Source organism: Sylvia atricapilla, chromosome 17, assembly GCF_009819655.1.
Source record: "Sylvia atricapilla isolate bSylAtr1 chromosome 17, bSylAtr1.pri, whole genome shotgun sequence".
Lineage (NCBI taxonomy): Eukaryota > Metazoa > Chordata > Aves > Passeriformes > Sylviidae > Sylvia > Sylvia atricapilla.
In genome coordinates this window covers 10,950,610-10,969,388 of record NC_089156.1, presented here as the reverse complement: position 1 = coordinate 10,969,388, position 18,779 = coordinate 10,950,610, and the positions used below count along the sequence as shown (strand labels likewise).

Here is an 18,779-nt window from a genome sequence, read left to right as displayed (position 1 = left end):
ATGAACATTAAGTTGACAGATTTCTTAGTCAAAGGCATGTGGGCACTTTGTCAATGCTGGTGATGCATCAGCACGTTAATCTCCTGTCTCCAAACTGTTAATGTACAGATGAGAAACAGGAAAAGATGTGCTTTAGTCCTGGTTTAGAAGGAAAGATGAGGTGTGCAGTGATCCTGAGGCAGAGCGAGCTGTGCAGTGAACACTGAAGGTATTGGGGTAGTTTACAGTGATGGGAGAAATATTAAATGGATGGAGATCCACTCTCTGCCCTGACACTTGGGTTGGGTAACAGTGAGATGATATAGTTGGAGGTCTTTTCATTAACTAAAAGTCTTGAAATGTAGAAGTGGAGTTTTGGGATATGTGTTTCAAAGAGTGGCATATGGATGCACTACTGAAAAGAAAGATTTCCTAAATGTCCGTGACCATATAGAGTCTGATGGTACTGAGTGTCTTAAAGCCCAGTGACAGCAGAAGTACATTAACAATGATTTTTCTGTTCCTTGCTAATAGTTGACATGGTTTGCTCTCACTCCCAGTCAGTGAAGCTGCTTACTCCAGAAAGTCTGTTTTTCTTGGGGGTGCTCATATTCTATTTTGTGTACCAGATTTTGTTTGTACTCTTCTTTTTATCAGTCACCAGTGTCCCAAAGGCTGCAGCAGAGCCTTGTAGCATAGTCCAGTGTACAGCCTACACCCCAAAGGGGCAGCTGGGCATGGACAGGGCTCACAACTTGGTCACTTACCTGTTCTCTTGCTGCTGGGAATTATCTTGTTAGTGCAGTCCATACCTGGTCTCTGCATCTGCTTCCTTGGCATACAGCATTGCAGTTTATTTTTAAAGAGAACAAGGAGAAAAAAAAAATTCACCGCCAGGCAACAACTCATCTGCTGGTGCATTGCTACAACCTGTTGCCACAACTGACATTTTATATAGCAGTAAAATTGAAAGAGCAGAGCTGGTTTTCTTTACCTGTCTCTTGGCAGAAGCCTGGCACTTGTTCCTCTGTTACTGTCAGAGTTGTGGAAGTTACTTGAATGTGAGAGCAGATGTGGTGTCAGCAAGGGAGGAAAGAAATAGTGAGCCAAATACGTGCAAAAATGTTAGTTTAATATCCTGGTATTGGCAGCTCTGGCATTCTGATAGCTTTTGTTTAGGCTGAGGACTTTTTATATGTTTATAGTATTGCAAGTTTTAATAAAAGGTTTCTTTCAAAAGAGCTGCTGTTGGGAGGTTTCCCAGACCAAACAGGAAAGTGGGAATCATCAGTTCTCCACCCTCAGGCTCTATGCATGGGCTTTGGTGAGCCAAGGGAAGTGCCTTACACTTCTGTAGGATGTGCTTCCTATTTGCACAGCCATTTTAGAGCTGAAATGTGAAACGAGCTTTTAAGGATAAATAATTCCTCTCTTGAGTTCATTTGTACTGAACGTGTGAGGCAGAGGGCCTGTGCCAGGGCACTGTCTGTGCTGGTACATCTCCAGTGCCACTGCAGTTCATGGCAGAGACCATTCCTGACTGACCGTGTGCTCAGGGGATCTCCCCTGGGAGGGCAGAGTGTTTGTAGGTGCCATTGCTCCTGTCACTCCTTTGTGTCTCCATCACTCCTTGACCTGATGCTCGTAGTGTGTCAAGATGAGCTGGTTTCCTTTGTAGTTGTGTGGGTTGCAGTTGGTATTGCTGGTCCAATTCCTCATAGCAAGCTTGCACAAACAGCACAGGAGACATAAACTTGGAAGATGTGGGGCCAAACTCCCCCCCCAAAACAAGTGAGAGAACCTGATATAAGCACAGTTACTTTAATTTCTGGCTTGAAATTTACTGTGTTATGAGTATTTCCTACTTCCCCTGCCCTGTCAATAATGTGGATTAATGATTCATAAAGGTGTGTTTTAAGGGCTGGGTAGTTTGTGTTTATACAGTGCTTACTAGAGTCCCTGCTGATTCTTCCTTTTCCCTTCCGTTTCCCTGCCACTTCCCAGGAGCATTCTTTTTCCAGCTTTCTTGGAGAAAAGTTACTTTGTGCCCAGCTCTGATTACCAGTGGAGTAGAGTTGATGGGTTATGTTTTTTCTTGGACCAGAACTGGAATTTCATTCCTCTTTTCCAGTGTTACCAGCCTGGAAAGTCAAATGGAACTGTATCTGACCAAACGTACAGAAGCCTCTTAATTTTAAATAATCTGATCCCAGTTGGTAGAAATTCATAGGTGGGGACTAGAAAAGGTGTGATACTGGCAAAGAGGAAAGTGCAGGTGAAATAAATTTCATTCCTGATGATCTTCATGATACCAGTTGTGACAGTTCTTAGATCTTATGGAGGACTCTTGAAGACTGGATTCATCTCTGGCTCCTGACTCACTGAGCCATGGACACCAAAAGTTGTGTCTGGCCAAATGTGGCTTCTTGTTTCACCCCCTGATGGTTTGGCTGGTTTAGGGGGATGCTTTGTCTTGAAAGGAAGGAAGAGAGAAAAACTGAAAGCAGAATTACTCGTTGTCTGTTCTGTTGCAGCGGAAGGTTGGTTTCACCGAAATGGAAAAACTTTAAGGGATTGAAACTTCAGTGGAGAGATAAAATCCGTCTCAATAACGCCATCTGGAGGGCCTGGTACATGCAGTGTAAGTACCGTGCTGGGGGCGGGTCTTTGCTGAGACATCGGTGAGAACGAGGGAGTTGAAATTGTCTAGTGAAGAGCTCAGGAACCTGCTCGAGGTCTGGTGTTTCAGAGGCCGTTGGGTCAGGGCTTTCCTGCATGAGCCCACACTGGGGATGTGCTGAGCGCTCCAAGCACAGCCCGAGATCTCCCTGTTTATGGGGAAGGAATCCTGGCTAGGCTCCCTGTCACACCTTGCCGCTGAAGGGACAGCTCTCTGCAGGCCCTGCAGGTGCTCAGCACTTGAATTTTCGCTGTTATTTCAGACCTGGAGAAGCGCAAGAACCCCGTGTGCCACTTTGTGACCCCTCTGGACGGCTCCGTGGACGTCGATGAGCACCGGCGGCCAGAGGTGTGTGAAACCCCAGGAACAGCCCAGTGAGCTCTGGAGTTTGTAACAGGATTTTCTGGTCTGCTGGGAACAAGGGCAGCATAGCCAGTCTGTGCTCTGTTTCTATTTAGAAAGAAGCACTAAAAGCAGAGTGAACCTGGTTTTGTTAGTTCATCACATTAGGATGATCAAGGTCCAACCAGAAGGACATTTGCTATCTGTGTAACTTATGTTAATGTTGTAGTTTAATGAGTCATAAGTCATAAAAGTGCTGTTTGAATAGTTAAGATTTTGATAGCCACTGCTGTCTTCTTACTGGAAGTTGGTGGGAAATCAAAGTGATGAATATTTTCAGAACTGAATCTAAGTAACCCTGGGAGAGTTTTCTGTATTTTATGTAATTGGAGAGGTGTGGTTTCAAGAGAACAAGCAATTTCTTTTTCTGTGTAGAGGTAGTTTCACAGGCAGATCAAATATGGGTTTGTGTTCTTTCATTTTTGTGCTCCTGTAAACATAAATGAAAACTAACATCTGCCCTCTGGCTCCTTGCAGAAAACCAGTGAGGCCCTTGATGTGGCAATATGTGGCTCTCTCTATACTGCATAACTCTAGAGTAATTTGTAACTCAAAGGAGTTCCAGATGAGTTTGTGGAACTGTCTCAGGTTTTTGAAAGAACAGTGTTGATGTTTGTGTTGAAAGAGACCCTCGAACACAAAGTTAAGGCTCTCATTAGTCTGCTCTCCCCAACTTACACACTGCTCTCTGTAATACATTGAAGACCCATATTGTCTGATCCTTTTGTTGCCATCAGTGTGTGGCCTGTGAGGTCCTCCCTGAGCTGGACATCAGATTTCTATTGCTTTGTGTCATTCGTAGCAGCTTTTGCTTATGTGTGTGTCTGTGCATGGACCTTGTGAAATTCACAGGGTATTGTGTGTTTTCTACGTTACATTTCAGTAAATTAATTTTAAAGGGGTTTTTGGGGTTTTTTTTGCCGTTTCTTAACACTTGGTTATGGTTGAGCTGCTGTGGGAGATGCTGACAGTGCAGTCAGACGTCATCTTGTGTTTGGTTTTTGTGGGAAAGATGAAGTTAGTACTGTCAGATTTGCTCTGATAGCTGAACTCTGGGACAGTGTGGGCTGCTGATACATGAGCTCAAACAGAATTAGCATGCTTTCTTTTGCATTTTTTATGCCTGAATATTTGCTTGGAAATGTATTGGATATTCAGTCCTTATGTGATTCCGTGTAATTCATGGCATGTGTTTGTTTTCTCAGGCCATTGCAACAGAAGGGAAATACTGGAAACGAAGAATTGAAATAGTCATTAGGGAATACCACAAGTGGAGAACATACTTCAAGAAAAGGGTCAGTTGGTTTACATAGTGAAAGTAGTTTGCTTGAGCTTGATCAGTATATTGTCGCTTTTTGAGTTTTTCTATCACTTTTTCTGGCATGCAAGAGTACTTAAAACAGATGATAAGCTAGTACAGGCATGCTCATCTGATTAGTTCCACTTAACTAAAAATTACTGTGCTGAGACTGATTGTGCATGATTGGGTCTTAAAAGTTTTGCAAAATCAGGTCTTGCACTGGCACATACAGGACCTATTCTGACTTCACCATCTGTTCTGTTTTCCTTTTACAGTTACAGAAACACAAAGATGAAGATCTTTCAAGTTTGGTCAGGGTAGGTAACACCACTGAGAACTGGCAGCATTTATTCTTGTAGAACTTGCAGTAGATAACAAAGTTGTAATGTGCAGTAGCTTGCTTTGATTAAAATCTAAAGACAACCATCTTGCTTAAGCCTTAATTAAGGTTAGACACCTTAATGTTCTGTGCTTCAGAGAGCAGTGTAAGATTTGTAGCTTGAACTGGAGGGAGGAGAGGTTGAATGTAAAGCAGTGTGACGGAAGAAATGGGAATCAGCATTGCATGCCCAGAGAGATCAATCTCTTTGAGGGCTGGCACATGATTTCATCTTGTTACTGAGTTGTAACTGGAACTGCTGCCTCGCTTGTGTAACTGGATCTGTGAAGATGTGGCAGCTACATGTTGCAGATATTCCTGCTGTGCCCACAGCTCAGGCAGATAATATGCCAGGATCCTATAAAAGGACAAAATAGTCAAAGGAACAGTGGTGTCACCATTTAGTATGTCCCCTTAAACTGCCAAACCTACTTTAGGTATATAAACTGATGATCAGAAGCACTGTTCTGCTGTTTTTGCAAGGCAGTGCAGTTTAACTCAGCCTGTAGAGAGGGATAGGTAAGCCAAGTCACATTGTGTTGTATTTTTCATGGGCAAAAAGCGTCTTGTGCAAACTTGGAGTACAATTACACTTCACTGTGTCAGAGTTTCCGATACATCTGTCCTGGGTTGTAGTATAGGATATGCACAGAGTATTCTATCACCATCTTCGTGAGCTGATGAATCCAATTGTTGGAGCAGTGCCTCTTCCCAGGCCCCCCTCCCTCTGGAGGCCTTCTGTTAATGGCCCATCAATTCCTTGCTGTGTGACCCAGGTAACTCCCTCTGGGAGTTCTCTCTCTTTAATGGGCCATCAAGGACCCACTGTATGACTCATCATCCCATTGGGAGATGCTCTGCCCAAGGGGAGGAGCCAAGCATTCTCACCTGGATATAAGGTGGGATTTGGGACAGTACAGGCAGCCCTCACCCACTGGATTCCCAGAGCTACCAGACCTTTCTATGGGGTCACTGCTTCAGGAAGACCACCTCACCTGGACTGCTTCCATCACCCTGCTCAGGTTGTATCCTGACTCTGTCAGTGGTCTTCTGTATTACTGCATTTATTTTATTTTACCTTGTTTCCCTTTTCATTAAATTGTATTTCTGACTTGGAGGCTCTCACTCATTTTGCTTTCAAACCACTACAACATCTCACAACACTGGTGTTGTTTTTTGGATTCTTGCTACTCATGCTATGTTTAATCTTTATTCAGATGAAGGGATCGTTAAACTAGGTGCAAAAATACTTGTGTAATCAGTCAAACAAGGAAGTGTTGGTACTTGTCTTACATACTTCTAGTCAATATATCTGGGTTTTGGGCAAAAACCTTCGCTAGAGTGTTGTGGTATTTCAGTCAGCTGAAGCTGCTGGTGTGTCACAAACACCAGTGATTTGTTTCAGTCTGTTTGATGGCTCCTCAAAGAGAGATTCTTTCTTTTAAAATGTGAAATTGAGGGTTGCTTTTATAAATCTGCGCAAGACTGTTTCGGCATTGCCTGACCTCTCTTTGTTTCCTTTGACAGGATGATGATGTGGTTCTCTGGCAAAAAAGGAGGTATGGCAGAGAAACCCCTGTCCCCATGGAGGAAGGCAGCCTCTTGGATGCAGACATGCTCATGTCCGAGTTCACCGACACCCTGTTCTCCACACTCTCTTCACATCAGCTGGTGTCCTGGCCAAATTCCAGGGACATAGGTATTTGTTGGCTTAGCTACGTTGCAGTGAGAACCCCTGCAAAAACTCAGCTTTTCAGCCCTTGTAGTCTTGCCTAAGAAATCTATCTTACATTGCCGATACAGATAAAAACAGGTCAGGGAATGTGGCTGTCTTATGATTCTGTCTTAGCTTCTTACGTGCTGCTCCCGGCTTTGCCCCCTAATGTTGCTCTGAATAGATTGTAACGAGCAGTATTTACTTTATCAGTGGTGAAAGCACCGTGATATATCTCAAAGCACAGTTGTGTGTGTATTTTTAAGGGACTGCCTGTGTGTTTTTCTTCGGCTTTGTCCAGTAAGAACCAGTGCAAGTTTCATCTGTACAAACAATCCCAAGAGCTCTTCAGCTCTGTTTGGAGGCTCTGACTATCTGATGGGGCAGCACATGTCTACTGTTCACCATCCTTGCTGCATGGATGTCTGAGCAACTCCAGAGCAGCCATGGTTTACATGAATTGTACTCAAGGCAGATGAAATGGGTGATGGTTTACTTTAAAATAGTCTGCTGTGAGCTGTGGTGGGTCAGGCTGTGCTTCCCAACAAGGCTGTGTGTAATGCAACAGGGGCAAGACAGGAGGTTTGGGAGCAGGAAGCATCTGAGCTTGACAATCCCAGATGTCAGTTAGAGCCTTCAGGTTTCACCTCTTCCATTTTAGTAATTGGAAGTTTCATTCCCCAATGGCTTTGATATCTGGATTGTGCTGTAGCTCTGAAGAGAAGCAGATGCTCAGTTCCTTTCAGCAGCAGTTTTTCTGCAACATCTTGGCCAAGCCTGGGTGTGGAGTGTTTTATTCCTGCTGCTGTTATTATGTGAGTGATGGGAAGCTAATCTAATCTGTCTGCTGAATTTTGCAGGACACTTAGGAAATGCTGACATGATTCAACCAGGGCTTATTCCTCTCCAGCCAAATTTTGATTTTATGGATACTTTTGAGCCTTTTCAGGGTAAGAATCATATATAGAGTTCATTAATTAAATATTGCAGTGATTTATGAACTAGGTTTTAAAGTTTGAGTGTTACAAACATCTAAGATTTCCCCATTTCACATTTCTTAGTGATGAAGACATTTAGCATTTTGTTTGTATTTGAATGTTTCATGGCACTGTCAAGGATTCCATATAACATTAAACCACTGCTGACAACTTTGATGGTTATGGATCTTCATGGAAGTAAAGAGTCATATCTATTTGCTGGCTCTGCATGCAGTCTGCATCAGATAACTGTATTTTGTGGTACTCACTGAGGATCAGCTCTGTATAGATGAACCTTTAACTGGATTTTAGGACTGATTTTTGTATTGTTCCAGTTTGCATGAAAGTTGAAGGAGTCAGCCTCAAAGAGATCAGTTCCTCTGGAAGACAGCAATTCACTTTTCAGTCAACAGCAGTTGTATGAAGCAAAAAATCTCATTGTTTCATTATTTTCTAAATAATACTGATATTCCTGTGAATTTTAGGATCTAGCAATGCTGTATTTGAGTATGAAAAGTAGAAAATTAATAGGTGACTTTTCACGTTTCAGAATTCACACCCAGCCGCTCCAGTAATTATTTCCCTTCGGTATCTGCTGTCAGCTCAGCTACCACAGACAGCAGCAGCCACTCTTCCCAGGTGAGAGAGGTTTAAAACCGAAGGCTCTGATGTGAGCCATGTCCTCTCGGGAGGAGGTCATACATGTCTGACTGATATTTCCTTGTCTCTCAGTCTCCTGTCCTGCCGTCGGGTTCATTGCCCAGCACGCTTCCAGAAGGGAGCATCAGCGACGGACTGATTCCTTCCTCAGTACCTGCTCCTGTCATTCCTGATGTTGTTGCTGACCAGTGTTCCAGCATTAGAAGCGAGGGATCTTTCATCCAGCCGGCAGACTTCCCTCCTGACTCATCTCTCAGCGGGCCACAAACTTTCATGTCAGTGTTCCAGCCGGCGCTGCCCGTGCTGCAGCCCGCGGGTTCCCAGCAGCACTCCCCGCTGCCCGCGGTGCCGCTGAGCTCCAGCCTGAGCCCCGCCGCCTTCGCCGCTCCAGAAACACCCAAGTTTGGCCTCTGTGAGTCCTCGGTCATCACTCACACGGCGTCTGCCACGCTGACCCACAACGCCCCTGCCACCACCTTCAGCCAGAGCCAGAGCCAGAGCCTGGTCCTGGCCACGCAGCAGCCGGGGGCAGGAGTGCCTTGTAACCTGGCCTTCCAGACTGCTGTCGTCCAGGGGCAGCCCCGGCCACAGCTGCAGTCCCAGCTGACATTTGCACTCCCCAAACCTGTTCCTCTGGCCAGTGCTGGGACGAGGCCCAAACAGTCACAAAAAATAGTGCCTGCTCCGAAGCTTGAAACAGTGTCCTTATTGGTAAAGAATGCCTTCATCACCCCAGGTGAGGAGCGCTGCGGGAGGATGTTGTTGTTTTCTGAGTGGGGCTAGCAGGAGGAAAAGACCTTCTTGCTTTTCTTGCTTTACATAATAAGTTAAAATAGAGCTTCTGAGTGTATGCACAGAACCCTTGAATCCACTGGCTGAATGCAGTGGCTGCACTGTTGGGTGGGATGTTCTGGACTGCTGCAAGGGTTGGAAGCAGTTTGGTTGAGTGTGACAAGCTGACCTGCAGAAGGGAGTCTCTCTTTGTAATGTCTGTGATGGGCTGCGTAGCCACTCCAGCTCTGTGCTCCTGCCCCATAGAAGCCCTGGATTTAGGTGTGATGCTGTTGTGATTAACTGCCCCTCAGAGCATTCAGCCACAGTGGAGGAGGAGATTCTCCTGAGGGAGCTGGATCTTTGTCTCAAGCAGTCTATAGAGACCCTTTGAGATGCTTTAAGTCAGGAGTGGGTTTCAGGTTGGGGTAGGAACACCTGGGACTTCCACACTGGGTGGGATTTGGAGCTACTGGTGCTTCTCAAGGTGAATAATAACAAGATATGGAGCAAGAACTGTGATTGAGGTGGTTCTTTTGGGAGAGCTCAAGGCTGGAACAGGACAGGCAGAATGCTTTTCTTGGGATTATTGCAGTTTGGTTTTAGACTCATGCTGGCTGGGGGCCAAATTACTTCTGCCACTTGAAATGTGCAATAATAATTCAAGAAAAAGCTGGTCTGGAGGAGTAATGTTAAACACTTTACTAGAGAGTAGGTGTGTCTGCCAGGGCCTGATAGTGAGGTTACCCACCAAAAAGAAAAATCACTGTTCAGTAGAAGAACAGACCCAAAACCTAATTCTGGGATCAATTTGGTCCATGATTAATAGCACAAGGGTGTTAATGGCAGTGTTCCTATCTATAGTATGTTATAAACCAACAGTCCATGTACCTTCACCAGTCAAGACATGCTTTTCTCACCTAGTAAAGATTGTAGGCAACTCATTTTCAGAAAGCCTTCCCTCCTGTTTCTCTTAGTGCTTCCTGGGTTGTTCCTCACCCCATATATTACTTTCCCAGTGCTCCACCATTTACTTCCAGACCATCACAACCAGTGGCTTTGTTTCTTATCTAGGTTAGTGACATGTATTTGGGGATCATGGTGTTCCTAAACTACTGGGACATAAAGCTCAGGGGACAAATCCAAGAATTTATATAAATACTAGAGCTTTATTTTTGGCAATAGAGTAAACATCAGTACTTGTAATTGAGACATTTAGGCCTGTCATTTGTCTTCAAGACAAACAGTTTATCTCCTGACTGAAAAACAAATGACATTATATCTTGTGTTAGAACTGCTGTGTGGTATAAGGACTCAAAAATCTCTACAGATTGTCTCATCAGGTGTGAGACTTCACTGCTGTCACCACTTCATGATAAATGTGCTGATTTTGAGAGGAAAGTCTGCAAAAGATGCATGTGTAGGACAGAAACATGAATCATATAAAGCGACTTCTAAATATTGTTGCTGGTTGCTGCAATCCTTCCAAATGTGGAAGTCAAAAAGGCCAAGCCTGTGCAGCAGCATTAATGCACTGGTAAGAGTAGGCTCTTGAGGTCAACAGAGATGTCATAAGTCCAGCTGAACATCAGTGAACAGTGGAAGGGTTGTGATTCCAGCTTTACATGTGGTAATGCTCAAAGAATGAGCTCCCTGTGTCAGTGACAGAGCTCTGCTCCAGACAGTCCCCCACACTGGCACAAGGTTTGTGCAATCCACAAGTCTCTCTTATGGAGGTTGTGCAGAAACTCCAGTTGAGTCAAAACACAGTTGTCAGTCACAGGTGACACTGTCAGGGAGGGGACGTTGGATAACCCTGCACTATCTCCCTGTCCTGCTGTGTGTGTCCTTCAGGATCCTGATGCTGAACTGCAGAGGGGTGGCTCGGCAAGGGCTGTGCTGTGCTGACAATTCTCCTGTATCATGACTTTATTTGTACAAAGGAGAGCTGAACAAGTACAGCCAAGAGTGAAGCCAAGTATGTTTGGTTCAGTTTTATCAAAACCCAGACAGAAGCTGTGTCTTTGTGGGATTCTTAGTAACAGTTTAGGATGGTCAGTCATGTTCTGTCTGGACTGGGCAAGAGCCATGTCAGCATGAATGCTGTGGGAGTAACTGCACATCTGCCTTGGTTACATGGATATATTCACAGATTTGTGTGGAGACATTTGCTGCTATCCAGAGTTACCTTTAGGTGCCTAAACAGTGCAAAACTCTTGGGTCCTTAGCAAGTTTTGTGTAACTTAGATTCCCAGTCGCATTTGGTTGTCTTGTGGTTGTGTGTCATGTAAAGCAGCTATAAAACAAGATGGTGAAAGAAGCTGGTAGGCTGAAGTGCTGGGAGAAAGGATTTAAGACATTTATACAAGGAAACATGAAGTACTGAGTTATTGACCCTTCCTGGGTCAGCAGAGCAAGCCTGAGATCCCAAAGTGTGGATGGAAGAGGAGAACTGGAGATGGTCCTCCTCCTGTCAAACCTAGCTCCAACAGAATGAAAACACTTTGCATCTCCCTGAATTACTACATACCTCTGTAAAATCACCTTGAAACAGTGACAGTGATACTAAAAAAATCATAAATAGCTGGAGTGTTGAAATCCTTTGTACTGGATTAAGGGGGTTGAGATTATTGGAAGACTGGTGGCATTTTATTCTGCAGTGAAATAGTACCAAATAGGTGCTCATTAATCCACACCCATGTTTAATGACAAATTATTTCATACAAAATAATCTCCATCTTTTTTTTGTCTCATTAACTATTCTAACTCAATTGTGTTCTTCAGCTGCCTTTCAGGGACAGTCCAGAGCTGTGATTGTAACTCCAGCACCTTTAAAAAGAGAGGGGATTTTGACGCCAGCCACGTCTCAGTCTAATGTGGCAATTGCACCAGCTGGAATTGTCAGAGTAAGGAGAAGAAAAAAAAATTATATATTTGTTTTCTAGGCCTGTTATTTGCAAGTAGTGAGAGCCATAATGTGCTGAGGCGGGTAACAAGACCACTAAATCATCGGTTACCCAACGTATGCATTTGTGCATTCAGCATTATGTTTGCCTGCTTTTAATGTAGCCACTTTATGGGCTTGGAAGCACTTTATAGTCTTGACAGGCTCTGTCTCACACAACAGTAAGGCTCCAAGGAGGCCTGTATTCACAGTGCTGTGCATGGGGATGGTTGGTGCTTTAACTGTCCAGAAGGTGGAAGGGGCCCAGGGAGCTCACCTTCCCACTGCCATGTTGGAAAACATGCCTTGGGTATGTGAGGGGGTTTCCCCAATATGTTGTGTGCAGGAAGATGGAGATAGATTTTAGTATATTATGCTGTTGATGTGTTGTAATACTGCTTTAAGTTATGAAAGGATACTGGTCTCCTGCCAGAAGGCTGACTTTGGTGCCTGCCAATTCCTTATATATTAATCCTTGTTTCATGTCATCAGATTGTTAATCATGTATTAATTTGCTACTTTTAGTGAAAGGCAAGGTAACAAAATCTCTCTCTCTCTCTTTTTCTTTCTTAATCTCTCCCCTTGCTTTCTCCTTTCTCTCATCCCTTCTCTCTGCCCCCACACTGCCCCTCCTGCTCTCTCTTTCTCTCTGTTTTTCTCTGTGCTGTTTCTGTGCTGTTCCCAGGCTCCCGGGGTGACGGAGTTCCGTAGTAACATTCTGGTTGGTCCAGCACAGCGAGCACCAAGTAGTCAACAAAGCCAGTCCACAGTCTCACATCTCTTCCCTCCTAGTGTAGTCCAGGATGTGTTGGTGAAAGGAGAGCACATCCCTTCCCACTGTAGCAGTTCACAAGTTCCCTCACCTACACCTAGTAAGTTAGAAAGCTGTAAGCATTCTCTCCCCTGCACATGGAAGTGTGTTTCTGTAGGGTAGGCAGGGTGTAAATGGGCCTTGAGGATCCCTGGATAATTGTTGAAGGAAAAGCTTTTCAGGCCCTTTTACCCCACAGCTTCAGTTGCATCCAGTAGCTTGCAATTTTGTTTTAAATGACTGCTCAGTGTCCCCACAAACTGTGATTTTGTGCTTCCTGTAAGTGGCTCCTTTCTAAAAGGATGTGCTGTTGTAGTCACCGAGAAATGAAAGGCATCTGTGTAGGAAGTGCTGAATAGGTTTGTTGTTCAGTGTCATAGCTCTGATTTTGACTGGAGGATCTCAGACACAATCCTTGTAGGTAAGTGCAAAGACTGCTTTTGCATGTGCATTGATGGAGCATTCCCTGGGCTGGTTCTGGTGGTAAATGGCTTGTAAGTGTCACTGTCATGTCCCAGACCTTTAGAGACAAATGGGGGAGTCCAGCAGGACAGTGGAATCACAGCTGGTGCATCCAACATGCCTCTGCTGAAATATGTGTGTGTGAGGAAAAAGGACTATTCCATCTTGCTATTCAGGATGTATCATGTGACATGGTCTCCTGAGCTTTTCCCAGCAGTTTTGATGTTTTCTAGCATGTGGTTGCTGCATCAAACAAGTGTAATTTGGTTGCTGACTGCATTTCAGTTCAATTCTTAGTAGAAACTTCTCAGCAGTTGCATTTGCTACAGAAAGTTGTTTGTTAATGTTTGTTGTGTTTTTCCCTTTATGAAGGCCGGGACTGTCAGAATTCAGGCCAGGCTTCCCCCTGCACCTCTGAGCAGAGCCCCAGTCCACAGTCTCCTCAGAACAGCTGCTCAGGAAAACCTGCCACTGACCCTGCTGTGGATGCATTTAAGGTGTGTGTCCTTTTGTTCTTCTTTGCCTTCATAGATGCTTTCTGTCCTGATGCCTGAGCATGAACTAGACAAAGTTGTGCTTCAAGACAGTAGCATATTTGTGTGTCAGGCTTAGCTTACTGCTGCATCCATGCTGCTCTGTAAATTCAGAATGTTAGATTTAAATCTACTCTGCTCCTCAGGGATGTGTCACCAGAGGGGCCAGCCTTGCCTGTGGCTCACAGGAGTGTTGTGACAGGTGTCAGTTTACTTGGTCAAAGTTTCAGGCTTAGTGTTATAAACTGTGGCTTTCTGCCATTTTTTCTGTTGGGGCTCTTCAGTCTGCAGGGCTCTGGCCATTGCTGGGGGGAAGTTCCTGACCTGCTGAGTTACTTACATGTCTGCAGTGATGCTGTGCTGCTCCACGGAGAAGCAGTTCCACAGACTGTAAAAATTACACCTGTAAAAACCCTTTGAGAATTACTGGGGTAAGAAGTCGGTGGTCTAGAGAAAGCACCTCAGCACTGGTTGTACCTCACACACCAGCTGACCCTGTCAGAACAGTTTCTGTGGTGGTGTGAGAAACTTCTCCACAAAAACCCCATCAGAACAATCAGCTGTAACCCTCTCATTCATTCTGTTGTGAAAGGGAGCATTACTTAACAGTTTTCCAAGTGCCAGCCCCCTTCTGGCTTCTCTGGCCCTGGGTACCCTGTGAGCTGATGGCAGTCTGGTTACTCCAGGGCAGAGAGGTAAGTTTAACACCTGCAGCCTGTGACTACACTCAGGTCTGGATCTGTTCCAGAGGACGATCAGAACTGCCCCTTGCTGACCATGCTGCAAGTTACTCATAAAAGTTGGCAGGGGTTTGCTTGGAATGAAAGCTCACAAGCAGTGGATGCAGCCTGTTCTGCTGCAAGAGAGTGAGGTAACAAAGGAACAGATTAGTAGGGCTGGCTGATGGTGGGAAAGTGGAAAAACAAGGACATGGCTATGAAATAGGCTTTACAGCCATGTAAACACATCTGCTCTGACAGGAATTGCTTTGGATATGTACTTTTAGTAGCTCTTTTGTAAGACAAGAGAGAAAGTGATATTTGCCAGGCTCCAGATGTATGTGCTTTTGTTCCTCTGTATTGTTAGTTAGATTAAACTCTTCTGTATTGCTAGGTAACATGGTTATTTCAGTTAGGCAAAGCAGAGAAGGCACTGGAAATCTCAGGTCTGCTCATGAACCTGCATTTTCTTTGGTTTTGGGCAACCACTTCACTGCTTTATTACACTGCTTTCCTCCATTATAAAGTGGGGTGATGGTGAGCTGCTGCCAGAAAGCCTCACTCTGGTAGGAATGTGCTCTAAAATACAAACTCTGTTAAAGAAGTTCCTTCATCTGAGGTTTCCTGTGGCAGACTCCCAGGAAAAAGCAGTAATTGAGTGGTGCAGCAATAGGAACAACTCAGGCTGGTGCTGCCAGAGAGGGACTCAGAACAAAGAAATCCCTGGGCTGTTGTACAGTTATGGTCTCTGCACCTCCTTCACACACCTGTGTGGAGTGGGGATTTTTGGAGTCGTTTTGTTCCTTGGATCGTTTCTCAGTGTCCCTGCTGTGGCTGTGACACGTGTAACCATCCCAGGGACGATCCCTGGCTGTTCCAGGCTCCAGCTGAGCTGGGCAGGAGCCACAGGGCGGCGGTGTGGCCCCAGCTTTGGGAAGGCATCTGCTCCTTTGTCCTCAGCAGCTCAGAGGCCTTGGAATAATCGGGCATTCCCAGTGCCAGAGCAGAAACTAGAGCTCCTTTTATAGCTTGGAAAGTCGTCTCTTTCTATGGACACCAGTCTTAGGAGCTCCTGTCAGTGATTTTTTGTAGATCCAGGGGCTGCACGATTCTCCTGTGCCTAAAAAATCCTCCCACTTGTTCACTTTGTTACTGATTGTGAGATATTTCTACTTGATCAGTTCTGGGTCTACTGATCTTTGTTCTTTTGTTAATAAAAATCCTAAATATTTTACTTGCTGATGACACAGCTGAAGTTTGGGAAGAGGTGTAGGGTGACCTTTTCTTTCTGTTAAAGCACTCCCCAGACAAATAGTATCTTTCAAACCTTTGTGTGCCTTGCTGGCAAGTAACAAAACATGTGCATACTCTACAAGTCTGGAACCTCCAGGTAATACAATATCTTTCAGATTTTCTCCTTGCCGTCCCAGCATGTGATGCTTAAATGGGTACAGATGTCAGAGATGGGTTGGTCCACAAACACACTGACAATTCATTATTAAGATTCTGGGGAGTCGTTCCAGGGGAGACTGTGAATGCAAACAAATCAACAAAAACGACACTGAATTTGAGTAGCTGAAATAGTCGTAGCAGTAGAACAGTACAGGAGAACAGCACAGACTGAGCTGGTTTTGTTTATGCAGCATCGAAGGATGAGGCATCTTTCAGAACAAAAGCGAAGGTCTAATATCAAGATTGGTTTCAGTGCTCTGAACAGTTTGGTGTCAGCCAACTCCAAGTCGGTAAGTACTGCAGCAGCACTTAGAGTTTAATGTGAAATGTAAGAAAGAGCCGTTCTAAAAGTCTTGTTAATAAATGCAGTCATTTCACTGCTGAGTGGTCAGCAGAGCTCAGCAGAACACACACTGCTGGAACACAGCAGTGAGCAGAGGTAGAATGGAAAAGCTCAAGGTAAATTCCTAAAATTTTCTACACCATTGAGATCTCTGCCTCTCAGCTGGAGGCAGAGGCCTGGTCAGTTCAGATGATTTGGAAAATCTCTGTAGGATCCTTTACACCACCTATCTGTCTTTAAGAACCAGGGCCTTTTTTCCCCTTTTACTTGCCTTTTGTGTATGGATTTACAGAGACAAAAATTCCCAACTGATTTTTCATTGTCAAATTACTTTGTCCAAACAAAAAACTTACTCTGGCTACACTAGTTAACTTAGTTCACTATATTGGAATACAGATATATCTGCACAAAAAAATTCATAGTGACCTTTAAATACCAGTAGCTTTGAAACATGGAAAATACAAAAGCTTTTTGTGCAGCATGTTGATTTTTTTATATAGTTTTTAATAGTTTCAGAAATTTAGGTGATAATGTCAGAATTTCACTTCCTAACTTGAATAGCAAATTTTGAAAGGAAGTCCTTTTTGAAAACTCAGCTCTACTGAAATGTCTGGTTATTTTATTTCTCAAGTACAGACATTTAATTGGTTCCTCCAAACTGAAGATTATTATTACATGTATCTGTACATGTATCTGTCTCCTTTGGTGGCTCCCGAAGTTTAATAACTTCACGTTTCCCCAACTAAATAATTTATATTTATTAACTTCAAACAGAGCTTCCACCAGCACTGTAAATCTGTCTGGAGATGTAGCACATTCTTCAGTGCTTAAGTAAGAACTGTAAATATTTTTAAGAGGACAGATAATGAAATAAAACATTTTAAATTATTAAAATGCTTCTTTCAACAAAGTAACAGAAATGTAATTTACAGAAGAAAACAACCCTTGCAGCCACATTTCTCTGTACTGGAGTGCAAAGAGGATTCAGAGAAACAAGGAGTTGAGTATCTGAAGTGTTTTGCTCGGCCTGAGCCCGTGCTTTTACACACAGTGAGGGGAAATTAAAAGGTGCTGGGGTGCAGGTTGGGAGGCCCAGCTTCAGGAACCCTCAGGCTGTTGCAGGAAGCGAGCTGTGTGTCTGTGTTTGGCCTAGATCAGCCATGCCATCACGCTCCAGAAGACAGTGGAATACATCTCCAAGCTGCAGCAGGAGAGGACACAGATGCAGGAGGAGACCAGGCGCCTCCGGGAGGAAATCGAGGAGCTGAACGCCACCATCCTGTGAGAACTGGGGAGCTCCCAGGGATGGAGCAGCAGCTCCAGTGGGGCCTGGGCCAAACAGCAGGGAGTGTGTGCTCAGTGTCACACCGGGGAGCAGATGAACAGAACAGAGCTGCTGCCAGCTCCAAGCTCCAAGCAGAGCTTCTGTGGGATGGGCACTGGTGCAAACTGTGTGGGTTTTCAGCAAGCTCTGAGCATGGAATGTACAACAGTGGCAGCATCAGGGAGGATGTGTCAGGTCAGAGTAGTTCTGAGAAGTCAGCAAGGATGTTTTTATAAAGCTCATTGATGATAGAACTCTGACTCTTCACAATGGCTTTGCTGCAGTTTTCTTTTCAAACGCAGTCAGATTTTATAGAAAATTGTGATTGGGTACATAAGACACAGAACTTGGGCTCCAGAAGTTTGCCACTGGCTGAACATAACAGCGATAAATCACCTTCCCAGTGCCTCAGTTTACTCTGTGGGTTTATGATTATGTACTATTGCAAAGCACATTGAGAACTGCAGTGGTTTTACTTCCATCACCAGAAATTTTAGGCTTAGGCATGATGTTAGAATTAGCAGTAAATCAAACACTTTTTATTTTTCTTACAAAAGATGATGAAGTCTGCTTGGTTTTATTTTAAACTGATCTGTTTCATAAGAATCTCTGTCACATCTTCTTCTGTAACATTGCTTAGGAGTAACTGTAAATTTTTCCTTAACTCCTAATATGGCTTGTCCTTAATGGATGCAAAAAAAAAAAAAAAATTACTTTGTTCTATGTTACACTTCGTTTTCAGTTTTGTTGTTTGTAGCCAGAAGTGTTTGTAGCAGCTTGATAAATTGCTTTGCTACATGAATAGAGACAAAATTATTGGAGAAACAGTTTTTATTCCTGACTGGAGCAGTTACACTCTGGGGGAATCATGCACTGGCAAGCCTCTCCACCAGAGATACCAGGAATACACACTTTTCTCCTGCTGCAATTTAGTCTGGAAGAGAAATGTGTCCTTTTTTGGTGGGGTTCTGACTTCCAAAACACCTTTTCAGTTCTTGCCAGCAGCAGCTCCCTGCTACTGGAGTTCCTGTAACGCGACAAAGGTTTGACCACATGAGGAAGTTGTTTGATGAGTATGTGAGAAGCAGGACCCTGCAGAACTGGAAGTTTTGGATTGTATCCTTTTATACCAACTTTGATGAACTTGGGCTTCGGTGCTGGGGCTTTTAGAGCCATGAACTTGGGATTCTGATGCTGTGACTTTAAGCCAAATAGCAATTAAATAGCAATTGTCCCCAGTTTTAGTCCACATCTGTGTGTGGATATGGATTCTTGCAGAACTTGTTCACCTCAGCGTGTGGGAAGTAACTGGAAAGTCAAATGCAATGC

General features: G+C 44.2%; 1 protein-coding gene across 1 annotated transcript in view; it reads left to right on the top strand.

The window, feature by feature from the left end:
- The window catches only part of MLXIP (MLX interacting protein), a 45,038-nt gene that overhangs the window by 20,679 nt on the left and 5,580 nt on the right, over window positions 1-18,779 (top strand). The window contains exons 2-15 of the mRNA XM_066331672.1: window positions 2,514-2,620; window positions 2,922-3,007; window positions 4,267-4,356; window positions 4,637-4,678; window positions 6,268-6,439; window positions 7,315-7,404; window positions 7,982-8,070; window positions 8,164-8,827; window positions 11,647-11,768; window positions 12,492-12,678; window positions 13,452-13,576; window positions 15,975-16,073; window positions 17,280-17,407; window positions 18,443-18,566. Coding sequence (XP_066187769.1) covers window positions 2,514-2,620; window positions 2,922-3,007; window positions 4,267-4,356; window positions 4,637-4,678; window positions 6,268-6,439; window positions 7,315-7,404; window positions 7,982-8,070; window positions 8,164-8,827; window positions 11,647-11,768; window positions 12,492-12,678; window positions 13,452-13,576; window positions 15,975-16,073; window positions 17,280-17,407; window positions 18,443-18,566 — 2,125 coding nt within the window. The remainder of the gene's footprint in view (window positions 1-2,513; window positions 2,621-2,921; window positions 3,008-4,266; window positions 4,357-4,636; window positions 4,679-6,267; window positions 6,440-7,314; window positions 7,405-7,981; window positions 8,071-8,163; window positions 8,828-11,646; window positions 11,769-12,491; window positions 12,679-13,451; window positions 13,577-15,974; window positions 16,074-17,279; window positions 17,408-18,442; window positions 18,567-18,779) is intronic.